Source organism: Lemur catta, chromosome 16 (assembly GCF_020740605.2).
Source record: "Lemur catta isolate mLemCat1 chromosome 16, mLemCat1.pri, whole genome shotgun sequence".
In the NCBI taxonomy this organism is placed as follows: domain Eukaryota; kingdom Metazoa; phylum Chordata; class Mammalia; order Primates; family Lemuridae; genus Lemur; species Lemur catta.
In genome coordinates this window covers 43457729-43469624 of record NC_059143.1, presented here as the reverse complement: position 1 = coordinate 43469624, position 11896 = coordinate 43457729, and the positions used below count along the sequence as shown (strand labels likewise).

At 45.9% G+C, this 11896-nt stretch overlaps 1 protein-coding gene across 1 annotated transcript in view; it reads left to right on the top strand.

The window, feature by feature from the left end:
- The first annotated feature begins 632 nt into the window (after positions 1-632).
- CCBE1 (collagen and calcium binding EGF domains 1) overlaps positions 633-11896 on the top strand; it is a 181873-nt gene continuing 170609 nt past the window's right edge. Inside the window, exons 1-2 of the mRNA XM_045527465.1 lie at positions 633-889; positions 1395-1475. Coding sequence (XP_045383421.1) covers positions 756-889; positions 1395-1475 — 215 coding nt within the window. The 5' untranslated portion in view covers positions 633-755. The remainder of the gene's footprint in view (positions 890-1394; positions 1476-11896) is intronic.

Sequence of the window (11896 nt, the reverse complement as noted above, 5' to 3'; positions counted from 1 at the left end):
CCTTACTTGTTTAGAGCTTGAGTTACGAAGAAAATAGCGGCATAGCTCAGGGATAAATGAAACGACCAGAGGACTGTCTCATAAGGATTTCTTAATGAAGATGGCACCTTATATACAGTGCTTTTTCAGGTCTGAAATAAGGCAATTTGGGAGACCCGTAGTAGCCTTTCAACTCCTCCTTCCTCCCGGATTCTGCTTAGAGAAAAGAAGACAGTTGGAAACAGCAGTAGGTCCTTAAGGGGGAAAGGCAAACATTGGCCTGACCCTGGGCTTAAGAAATCAACTGACAACAGGAAGGAAGCTTATTAACCCCTCTCCTCCTCCTCCCTTTTCCAGGGTGAGAATCGGCTCCTCCTCCTCCTCCGGGTCGTGCGACCCTGGAGCAAAATGCAAACCACTGCCTGCCTTCCCCACCCCGCACTTCTCTCCCAGAGGAGGAAGAGGGAAGAGGAGAGAGCACAGGCCCAAGCCCAGTCGAGCAAGTCTGTCAATTGGGCGTGAACGTCCCGACGAGACGACCGGCCCGACACCGCAAGCACCAGGTTTACCTGGCTGAGTTGGCATACAGCACCCCAGCTCCTGGCCTGACCCCCAGCCCCAGGACATCCCCGGCCCCTGCGCCTGGTGCAGGTGGTGCAAACGCCCCTGCTCTCCGGCGCCCCCTGCCGGGAAGAGGGAAGGCGGCGGCCGCGGAGAAGCAGCGCGCGGGGCCGGGACAGAGCTCGGGCGCCGGGAAGGAGCCGGGAGCTTCCCTGATGGTGCCGCCGCCTCCTCCGAGCCGGGGAGGAGCAGCCAGGGGGCAGCTGGGCAGGAGCCTGGGTCCGCTGCTGCTGCTCCTGGCGCTGGGACACACGTGGACCTACCGAGAGGAGCCCGAGGACGGCGACAGGTAAGCGCTGCCAGCCCCAGCGGAGGGCGAGCTCCTGCCTGGTGCGCGCTCTGCTCGCGGGGTGCGGGCGGTCCCCCCTGACCGTCCACTCCCGCAGCGATCCGCACGGCCTAGCTCCTCCGGCCACGGGCAGGGTGCTCAGCTGTCCTGGGCGACACTTCACTCTGCAGCCGGGCACCAGCTTCCGCGCCGTCAGCCTGAGCTCCCGCCGTCCGTGGGTCGGGGCTCTGGAATACCCTCCGGCCCGCGTTCCTGCCCCCCTCCCGTGCCGCACCGGCGGGCATGGCTCCCGAGCCCCGCTTCCTTAGCTTCTCCTTTCTCCTGGGACTGGGCTCGCTCCCTTGTGACCCTCGCCTGGCGCGTCCCTGTTCCCGGAGTCAGCTCCGCAGACGCGCTCGGGGACCAGCGCCTGCCCCGCGCTCCTGGCGCGCTAGAGGTCCCCCAGCGCGCGCGCCCTCCGCTCGCCGGCTGACAGTCACACGTTTCCTCTGCTACTTTCTCGCAGAGAAATCTGTTCAGAAAACAAGATCGCGACGACTAAATACCCGTGTCTGAAGGCTTCAGGCGAGCTCACCACGTGCTACAGGTAAGCCTAGGGGACAATGCGGAGTGGCAGCCGCCGCGCGCCCCGGCTGCGTGGGGAAGCGCCGCCGCCAACGAGGGGTGTGGAGTCGCGTTCCGTGCCCAGGAGCCCGGGTAGCCGGGACGTGCTGGATGTGCGCTCCTCGGTGCCGACCTTGGTGCTGGTTGGTCATGGGCCAGAGCAACACCGGGGACTGCGTTTGCATCTGGAGTGTGTGCCTCGGGTCCTGAGACTGTGCCGCCCCCTGAGATACTTGCGTGGTGGGAGTTAGAAGGGAAGAGGTTGCAAGTTTTTGGAGGAGTGTATTGGAATTTGGGTGTAAACAGCGGGGCATAGCAAAAGACGGAAGGCTGCTTTTATATTTGCGTTTTGTTTTGAAAATACAAAGTCAACAATAAGGAAATACTTGGCACTTGGCTGTCTTTTTGACCTTATGTTGGGACAGAATGGATGAGTCTTATGGCCTCTGGACGGAATGGGGGGAGATTGCGGGTAGTTGTGGTTGTGTTGAGTGAAAACATCAAGATTGTTGGGACACAGGAAAAGGAACAGTCTGTCTCTGAAAATGTGGGCCACAGATCCACCTGGGGTGTGTGTCAGTCACCAGGGCGCTTGTTAAAACTAAGCGTGGACAGGGCTAGGGAAGCTGTAGTGACAAAAATGCTCCCCAGGTGGTTCTTATCCCCAACAGGAGATAAGAGCAGGTGGTTCTTCTCCTCAACAGGAGAGAACCACCTTTCCCTGCTGGCAGCCTTTTGGAGGTGAGGGGTGATTTAGCTTTTTCACTATGAATTCTTGGCTTCTGTTCCCATGCTCTCACTGGTTGGAGGAGGCACACGCCCACAAACATTTATTGGATATTTGCTTTTTAAAGGTACTATGGTCACATGCCCACAACAGACTGTCTCTGAGGCTCATGCGCTCTGTTCAGGGTGCCAGGAGATAACATAGCAATCCCCAGAAATGAACTTAAAAGGCAGTTTCACTCTTCATAATGTTGTAACCTGTGAATTGGTCATAATGTTGCAAGAAACTTTATTTCACATACACAAAGATCCAGATACAAGTGGTTCCAGGGCTGTCAAAGGCACCATCAGTTACGTTGTGTACTCAAATACTTCTAAATCTGTCATGGGCGATGGAATGACAACGATCACTTAAGTGAATCAACAGTCATTCCTGTTGGAAGGGCTTGGGAAGGGCTGCTTTCTCTAGGGGGATGAACACTGAACAAAATGTGACAGAGGAGAAAGGAGTGTGTTCAATTGGCAGGTAAAGATTTTAAGAGGTTAACTGGGTGAGCAAGCAAGGTCACCTGGCTGGTAAAATGACTTGGTGGTGTTGGCAGCAGGACTGCCTGCCTGGTTCCAGCCTGTGTTTCATCCACATGACAGAATATTTCTTAGCACACGTTGTTTTTCTATCACTGCAGTATAAAGCTTCTAATTTAACATGGAAAGTGTCCCTGAGATGGTTTGCTCATATGTTCAGTCCCTGAAGGTCAGACTTCACATAAATCAGTGACAGTTAAACAATGCATGTCAGATTTTCAGAAGCCATCAGTGCCCGATTATTCTGTTGTGGTTGTTACTATCATCTTTTTCAGACTTTTTAAAGCAGTGTGGTGTTTCTTTTACACTGAACAAGAGACACTAGCAGTGTGTTGGCATTGTTTTCGCTAACAGCTACCCAAAGAAACAGCTGTGAGATCTAGCAAAAAGGAAATTTTAAGGAAAAGAGTAAAGAACTTTGTTTTAAGGAATGGGACAAGATGTCTTCAGCTCAAAAGTGGTGTTGATTCCTGTGTATATGAAAAGTTTTTTGTTTATGAAAGTCAAGAGTTTTATGTGCACTCTAGTGGTGTTACCCTATTACCGTAACTTACTAATCTCTTAAAGACAAAGTCGGTTGGTAGTTTCTGCCCCTCTTTTGCTTTTGAACCCCGTGAATGGAGGAATGCCACGTGTTCCTTAGTTTGTGAGTTGACTGTCCTCGCCTTGTCGACCCTAGCTGCTTCAGGTGTGGTCTGGAAAGCTGCTCCACAGCATCATCTGGGCACTTGTTGGAATCTCAGGCCTCTCCTCAGACCTCCTGAATCAGAATCTGCATCTTAATGAGATGTGCATTAAATCTTGAAGCACTGCTGTAGAAACCAGCATCCTCACCCCCAGGGACACACGTGAGCTGGTTTAGACAGATCCTCAGGTGAGCAGTTAGCTCTTCTACCACATTAACCTAAAATGAGACAAAGAACCAGTCTTCTAGGAAACCAGATTCTTCAAGGGTTACTTTTAATTAAGCTGTTGGTAAGTCATATAGCATTACTGCTGGGGAATGTTCTGAGTAGATGCCCACTCTTTACCCAGGGGTCTTTTGGCAAATGGTTTTCAGCACAAGTGAAAGAACTTTGGAAGCCATTTCTGAACTTGAAGTGTTTAAGTGATTTTTTTTAAAAGCCATTAATATGGAGGATAGGTTTAATATAAAAATGAACATGGTAGACATAATAAATCTGATCTGCCATTATACTCAATGGTATATGGAGACCTAAGTGATTTGGAGAAGAAAAGGTGGATTCAGAATATCCCGTGTCTTAGACCTGCCTCCTCACCTCAATTCTGTCTTGCCAAGGACTTGGTGTTCAGCACTGTCCTACATACTTTACACACATCATTTCTAATCCACGATCGACTCTGTAGCATTTGTGTTATCTCAGCTTTACAGAGGAAAGAACCAAGGCTCAGACGGATTAAATAACATGCCTAAGATCACAAAGCTAATACGTGTAAAGAGTCAAGAGTCAAATTCAGGTTTATCTGACTTCAAAGCCTGGGGCCTTTCATTATTCCACAGGTGCCCTCAAAAGGGGCTGAATGTTCCAGATCCTGGGATGTAAGTGAGGAAGAAGACTATAAATCCAGATGGCTATAAATTTCAAAAGCTTTCATGGAAACACCAACATCCACTGCCATAGTGGTCTTTTTGAATGACCATTGCCCTTAAGGTCTTAGAGAATTGACTTTACATGTACACAAAATTGGTTCATATGTGTAAAGCTTTCCTTCCTTGTAGGATTTTATCTTAATCAGTCAATGTCTTCATAGATTCTCTATCTCCAATGTGTATTGTGCCAAGTACCCAAAGTTGAATAAATACTTTTTGAATGAATGCTAGGGACAGCTTAACAGGTTTAAAGAGTACATATTTGCCTAGCATTATAATCCAACATAGGGCATATTCTTACTAGTAGTTAAGGTATCAGAGTTGGAGTGTGATTTGTCTGAAATGAATTTATTACACCCAAACTAAGCATATAAAACCAAGTGCATAAAGTTACTATGACATTACCCTTTTGTGGCTATTGAAGTTTTTCCCACAAGTTGACTTTTTTTTCCTCCCTATCTTTCTCAAAACATGTAGTTCCAACAAAAGGTTTGTGTTTACCTTTCCTTTATTGAGTTGTATCAATAAAATGACGTGTTAAAGGCTTTCATTAAATAAGAAATGAATTGTATATAGGAAACATCAATAAAATCTAGTTTGAGGCTATTGAATAAACATCCTAATTAACCTTTTTGATTCCTTAGGACTTATCGAACATCTGTTATGAGCTTAGAATAATTCTAGAAAATGTTTAAGTATAAAATGATAAGGGTCTCACAGACTTGATCTTAGACAACACCTTTGAAACTGTGACCAGTACACAATGGTATATGATTGAGTTCAAAGTCATGTAGTTCATATGTTTATTGGGGATAGGGAGGAGATAAACAGGTAGAAATGGCTTTTTGAGCAAAAGACTTTGTTCTTCAAGGTGGCTCTTTAACATAGAGCGTGTTAAGTGTTTTCCTAAACTGCACTGGCTGTGACTTTCGGCTTTGAGGTTCACGGGCCTCTAAGTTGGGGCTGAGCGGTATGGGGGCCCCAGGCACCCTCAGTCTTGCCCATGCTCCCACATCCGTCCAGTCAGTGGTGTCTCAGTAGGCAATATTCTTGCTTAGGGTGGCTTATGTTCCCATGGGAGACAGGGACATGGGGGATATAAAAATTCTCACTCTTCTTTAAGATAATGCAACCGTGTTGTCAAGTCCTCCGAGAATGTGGAAATTAATGTGATTTCTGCAAGTGTGTTTACTTGAAGTTTGTAGAGCAAAGTCCTCTTAATTGGAGCAGCACGGTAAGATTGATGACACTGAGCTCTAGCTAAGGATACGGTGAGGAAAGGCTGTAGAATACACTCACTGCTCTGGGAAATCGCTGAGTTCCCGCAGAGGGCTCTGGTGTCAAAACACATACAGTAAAACTCTTTGCTCTGGTTTGAATCTCGGCTCTGCTGCTTAGTAGTTTTATGACCTTGAAAAGTTTCCTAATCTCTGTGCTTCGGTTTTCTCCTTTGCAAAATGAGCATAATATTAGTGTTGAAATTACAGGGATGCTGTGAGGATTAAGTGAACTGATGTATGTAAAGTGCTTTGAAAAGCTTGAGACACAGAAGGTGCTGGATAAGTGCTCATTGTCATCATTGCATCTGCCGAATCTGGCATGTTGAATGTATGTAGTAGGTGCCTAAGGGATATTTGCCTTTTGTGAGTTTTATTGACCTCTATAATATTTTTAAAATTTTGAATTCAGACCACAGCGAGATATGTCACTTGTTCCTAGATGCTTTTCCAAATGTAAGATAGCCCAGAAATCTAGCAGGATAGTATCAAATGTAGGGCAGACTAGAAATTTTCTTTGGGAAAATTACAGAATATCTCTGCTTCCTGACTACACAAGGTGTACTATTCATGACCATATGAACAGGTGGAAGGTGCAACCTGTTTGAACATGAAGTTATCTCATTTTACGGAGGATCAGAGAGGTTTGCTCCTTGCCCAGGGCCATGAATGAAGGATCTTACTGGCAGAAACAAGACTGGATCCTCAGCTCGGTTCTGGTTTCTCTCTCCTCTGCTGCCTCCCTGTCCCAGGGCCAGCATAACTGAGGACAGGCACTAAGGGCAGCTCTGAATAATTGTTGGCTCATTCAGGGCATGTGGTTCCCCTTTCAAAAAGCACTGTTGTGTTGTTTGCAACAACCATCCAAATATCCCATCGCCAAGGAGGAAAGAATACGAAAGTTGTAAAGAACAGAGGTGGGTGGAGGTGTTTTTTTTTTTTTTTTTTTGCAGAACTGCCTAAATCACACATGCTGCGAAGGCAGGCAGGCTTCTCCCCTATGTGAGGCCATCTCTAACATGGGTTTCAGATGCACTAAGGGCATGGACCATCTGTCCTCTCATTCATGACTGTCTCCTTTGAGGCCAGCTCTATGCCTGGACAGAGTGGTGGTTCCATACACGTTTGAGTAAGTGAATATGTTAATGTTAAAAGTAAATAATGATGAGATTTGACCTAAATCTTTTAGGCCTTCTGGAACTTTGTTGCTATCCAAATGCGCTTCCTTTAAAAGCTGGGATGGAAAGGCACTCTTAGAAACCAGAGATTAACTGTACCTCTCAGATGCTGCCGTTACTGTCATTGGTTCCCAGCTAGACCTGCTTGACTTTAATTGCTAATGTGTTACAGGTGCTCGGCAGCCATAGCTAACTCTGTGAACTTGCCATTTTTAAATAACACCTGAAGAGGACGTGTGGGTTCCTGCCCATGTGTTAATTGTGCCAAAGACACTGGCTTTGAAGTGGAGGATCAGTTTTAAAGGGGTTTCCCCCTCCCTCCCACAAGAACAGGTGTTAGAGGAAGGAGGGAGGATGGAGAATGTTGGCCAAGGCAAGGTTCTGTATCACTTCTCAGTCTCTCTCAGAGAAACAATACAGAGCTATTGGCAACAACTAACAATTGAACTCACCAGCCACAAAAGGCTGCACTTTCACTGTTGTGTCCTTTGAGATCTGATCCACTTGCTACTCAGTTGTGGATGCTTCCTGACTGCCTATGGTTAACTTCATCTTTTGTAAGTGAAGCTGGGGTGGTGGGTGCACCCGGAAAAACCAAGTGCTCTGTTTCTTTATTCTAGGTATTCTGTCTTCTCAGGAGAAGGTTGGCATTTTAATCAGCAGTTTCCATGTCAGTGCTGTTCAGCTTCTCAAAACCTGCTACCCTCCTGCTCAGCAGGACCCGAGCTGCTTTTGTGAGTTTAGGGGTCTGCTTGCATTCAGAGCATTCCGAGTATCTGCAGAACAAAGATCTCATTCTGTTTTAGATTATTGCTTGTATTTGGGTGATGAAAAAGTAAATAGCTATAACATCTGCAGTTCAGCTTCTGCCAAGCTAGGCCCTTTTTCCATGAAGCCGTTTACTAACTTTAAAGTCTTACTAACAACTCTCATTCATCCGTTCAGTCAAATACTGGAGTGCTTCTCTGCCCAGTGCAGTTCTAGGCACTAAAAATGTATCCGAATAAAACAGACAAACCTCCCCCCATCCCCCCAAAACCCCTCTGTCCTCATGGAATTTGTGGATTTTAATTGAATTTGTTTTTCAGTGGAGAAACTTTGAACTAAGGATGTCCTTTGGGACATTTTTAAGATAGTTATGTTTGGTGTAAATCTGATTAATGTCACATCTTTGGGAGCTACGATCTTAATTTCCTGTAGCCCAGCTGTATCCTTTCAGCAAAAGAAACCCCACAGCTCCAAACAGGGACACACAAACACAGGGATGGTGATACCGAAGTTTTTTCTGCAGAGGCGCTAGTGAGAACTTAGCTCCTGACACAGGTTTCTTCTGAGATGTATTGGAATGTGAAAGCATTGCAAAGAGGAGGTAAGTTCCCTTGCCGTGTGACTGGGAGGTGGATGGCAGCATCAGAATTGCCCCAGTAGGGACAAAGGCCCCAGCCCAGTTCACCTCAGCCTAGGCCAGCCTCACGTTTTCTGACGGTGACTTTGAGTAGAGTGTTTTAAGAAGGTGCACCCCTCTGACATTCCTTGACTCTCCTCTTGACACATTATAGATCTGTTGTTGTATATGTTCGTGCATGTATCTGAACCTCTTTGGCCCATTTCTATTTCCATCCTGAAACACCTGTAGAAGGTGAGGTAGTGGTTATGGCTACACATTTAATCCCCATTGAGCCAAGAGTAGCTTCCTCTTTCCAGCATCGGTGTCTGATCCCTGCATGTCAGGAGCACGTGTGAGCTTGGGTGAATACATACGTTGCTGCCTTATTCATTGTGGTAGAACATGCACTAGATCCTTTGTGATTTCAGAAACTTGGACCACATCTGTTTTCAGCCCTCTCCTCTTAACTACTCTCTGTGGGAGATTCTGTGCTTCATCTGGAGTAAAGGTTGTTGTCCTTAGTCCTCTGGGAGTGGCAGGGGCAGATGTGAGCCCTGCCAGCTGCTCCATGGGGACTGTGTCTGCAGAGAACCTACAGAATACACGAGGGCCCGTGCCAGGCTGATCTGGCTCTGGGAGGCTGGCATACAGCAGAGATGGGCAAACTAGGGCCTGTGGCTTGTTTTGGAACTACTGGTAGCCTAAGAACGGTTTTTACATCTTTAAAAGGTTGTATGAAAGAGAAAAACCATACAATGGGGTCCTTATTTGGCCCCCAAAGCCTCAGATACGTACTCTCTGGCCCCTTGGAGAAAAAACTTGACTCCTACAGATTCATGTTAATACAAAGACCAGGAGTGGGGTTTTCCATCTACATACACACTTCATCCGCATGTCTTAGTCCTCAAGGAGGTGACTTTGGGCACAGTCATTTACTCAGCTTCATCTTTGGGTCATTTACCTGTGTATTGCCTCATTTATTTTATTTGAATTTCTTGGCCAAGCACCTTTAGTTGTGACTTGGTTTCCTGATCTCCAGGAATCAGTTTTTGTTGAGCAGGGACTTCTTTCAAGTCATTATCCCTAAATGATCTAAATGAGTATAACTTGTCAGCGTCTAAGAAGCTGACTTAATTGCAAGTAGTTGAGCACTAACTTCTGTCTTTGTGCGTGTTTCCAAGACAAGCCTTCCCCTGCCAGTTCAGTAATCCTCGAATTGCTTTGGCGGGCTTTCCGCTTCCTTCATTATTGACTTACGTATTAATTTTCATAGGCTTTGACTAAAAGCTACCTCTCTGTACGCTTTGACGTGTTTTGAATTTGTGTGGTAGAAAACTTTCAAAAGTCAAATGATAGTGTTTCTAGAGGAATACACATGTAGAAAAACAGCCACTTTCCACGAAGAGTGCTCCAAATCAGATTTTTAACTTGTATATTTTTGCCCTATAGCTAAAAAAAGTAATATACCACTGTATAGTTACACTATGCAAAATAATGGTCACTAAACTTTTGAACTTTTAATAATGCCAACTGTTCCATAAAGCTCATGGAGACCCCTAAATATTAACTTGGAACAGTGAGTGTGGAGGAGAGAGTAGCAGAGACTAAAGAATTCTTCAAAAGATATTCTGAGGGGAGAAGCAAAGTCTGATGGTGGTATTTTGGCAAAGAAGGGAAAAGTAGGAAATGGTTGGAATTCATCACTTGCTGTAACGGCAAGGTGAGGGAATGCTGTGAACTGGAGGAGAAATACGGACACAGAGCGTGCTCAGGAATAGAACGGATCCTATGGAGATGAAGCTGTGTGTTGGGGGAAGAGATGTTCATAGTCACGTCATGTGGCAGCTTCTGACCTTGGTAACATATTTTAACTTATTTTTCCTTAATAGAGGTTAAGATAAAGGCAGACTAAGAAAGGTTCATAGATTTTACAAATATAAGTTTTGTAACCCACACGTTTCTTGCTCTATTTTTTTCAGAGGTCGGAGGCCATCTAAAAGCACAGAGATCACGCTGTGGCTTTTTCTCCAATTGTTACCTCCCTTTGCTTTTGTTTAGGATTGCTCTAGGTAACATGTCCGTGCTTCCTTTTGGAATTTTCCTACAGAGAAGTGGTTCACCATTTTTGTGGTGAGAAATTGCATAGCAGAGCAGACGCTGGCTTCCTAGGAACCCACCAAGACCACAGAGATCGTTAAGCCAAGTGCAGGTTGTGAGAGAGCTAGACCGCAGCGCCCTTGGGAGGCCAGGTCGTCTTAAAACAAAAATGCACAAAGTTGAGTCCTGGCAGAATCTGAATGATTAGAACTTATAATGTTATATGAATGGGCTTTTATCCAAGGAAGTTTGAAGGATTTTTAAAAATTCTGAGAATTTGATTTTTTTGGGGGGGCGGTAATAACTTGCATATGTCAGTTTCTGCAGATCACCCTTGCATGTTCTAGCCTAGTTGGGTGGACATAGTGAGAGAACTATGTGCAGTAAGTAACCCCATGCTTATGTCTGGCAACAATTTCTATCTGAAACAAGGATGAAATAAAGGAGGAGGAGGAGAGGGATGAGGAGGAAGAGGAACATTGAATACCAAAACAGATATTTATTTTTGGTGATATCACAAAAGGCTTTGAGTAACCAAAAATGGATATCGAAAACATCATGTGCTTTCTTTGAGTACCTCAGATTGCCCTGTATGAGGACTCGTGCTGCCCGAAGCCATCCTAGCTTGCCTTTACCTTATACGAGCTCTCATGTAGAGTGGCCAGGTACACGTCACGGCCACGTGCAGGTACGTGGCTGGGCTGGGATTCTAAGCCAGGCAGCCTGACTCCGGAGCCTGTGTTGTTCCTAATCACTGGGCTCTTGAAGGCCTGACGATTGTGGTTTCTTTGCTTTCTTGCCAACTGCAAATTAAAGAGGCATTTAGAAGAAGAAAGGAGGCCTGCTGGAAACAAGGGCATCGATTCTACTGGTAAAAACAAAAGTTGGACAAGTCATCGAAAGCAATCCTGGGAACCGCCCATTCCCCCGCAAAAGAACCAGCCCTCACTGGCACTATTCAGTGAAAGATGCGTTATCGTGCACGTTCCACTGTCCAACATGGTTACCCTGAGTTATCCTATGTAATTAAATTAGCTTCAGCAATATCACTGAAGAAAAAGGATTAAATTTTATCTAAAACAGCATAAACCATAATGTTAACTTGTAAGTTTCGCTTCTGTGGGAACCTCTCTCCAGGATGGTGCCAGATGTTGGAGACGATTCTAACAACTTCCAGCAACACGTCGCTGTTACAAAGCAGATGCTTGGGCTTCATCCCAGACCTGCTGAATCAGAATCTGCATTTTGACAAGGTCCCTAGGTATTTCCTCTGCACATTAAATTTTGAGAAGTACTGTGCTAATCATCAGTTCCTCGTTGCAGAGCACGCGCTCGCTTGATTACGTATTTCCTCCTTGCAAGGCAGTGGGTCATGATTCTCAGCCTTGACTGCACATGAGAATCATTGGAGGAACTTTTTAAAAAAATCCCAGCGTTCAGACTGCCCCACAGACCAGTCACATCAGAAACTCCCGAGGTGGGTGCCAAGCACCAGGAATTTGTAAAGCTGCTCACTTGATTCCAGTATGTGGCGAAGGTTGA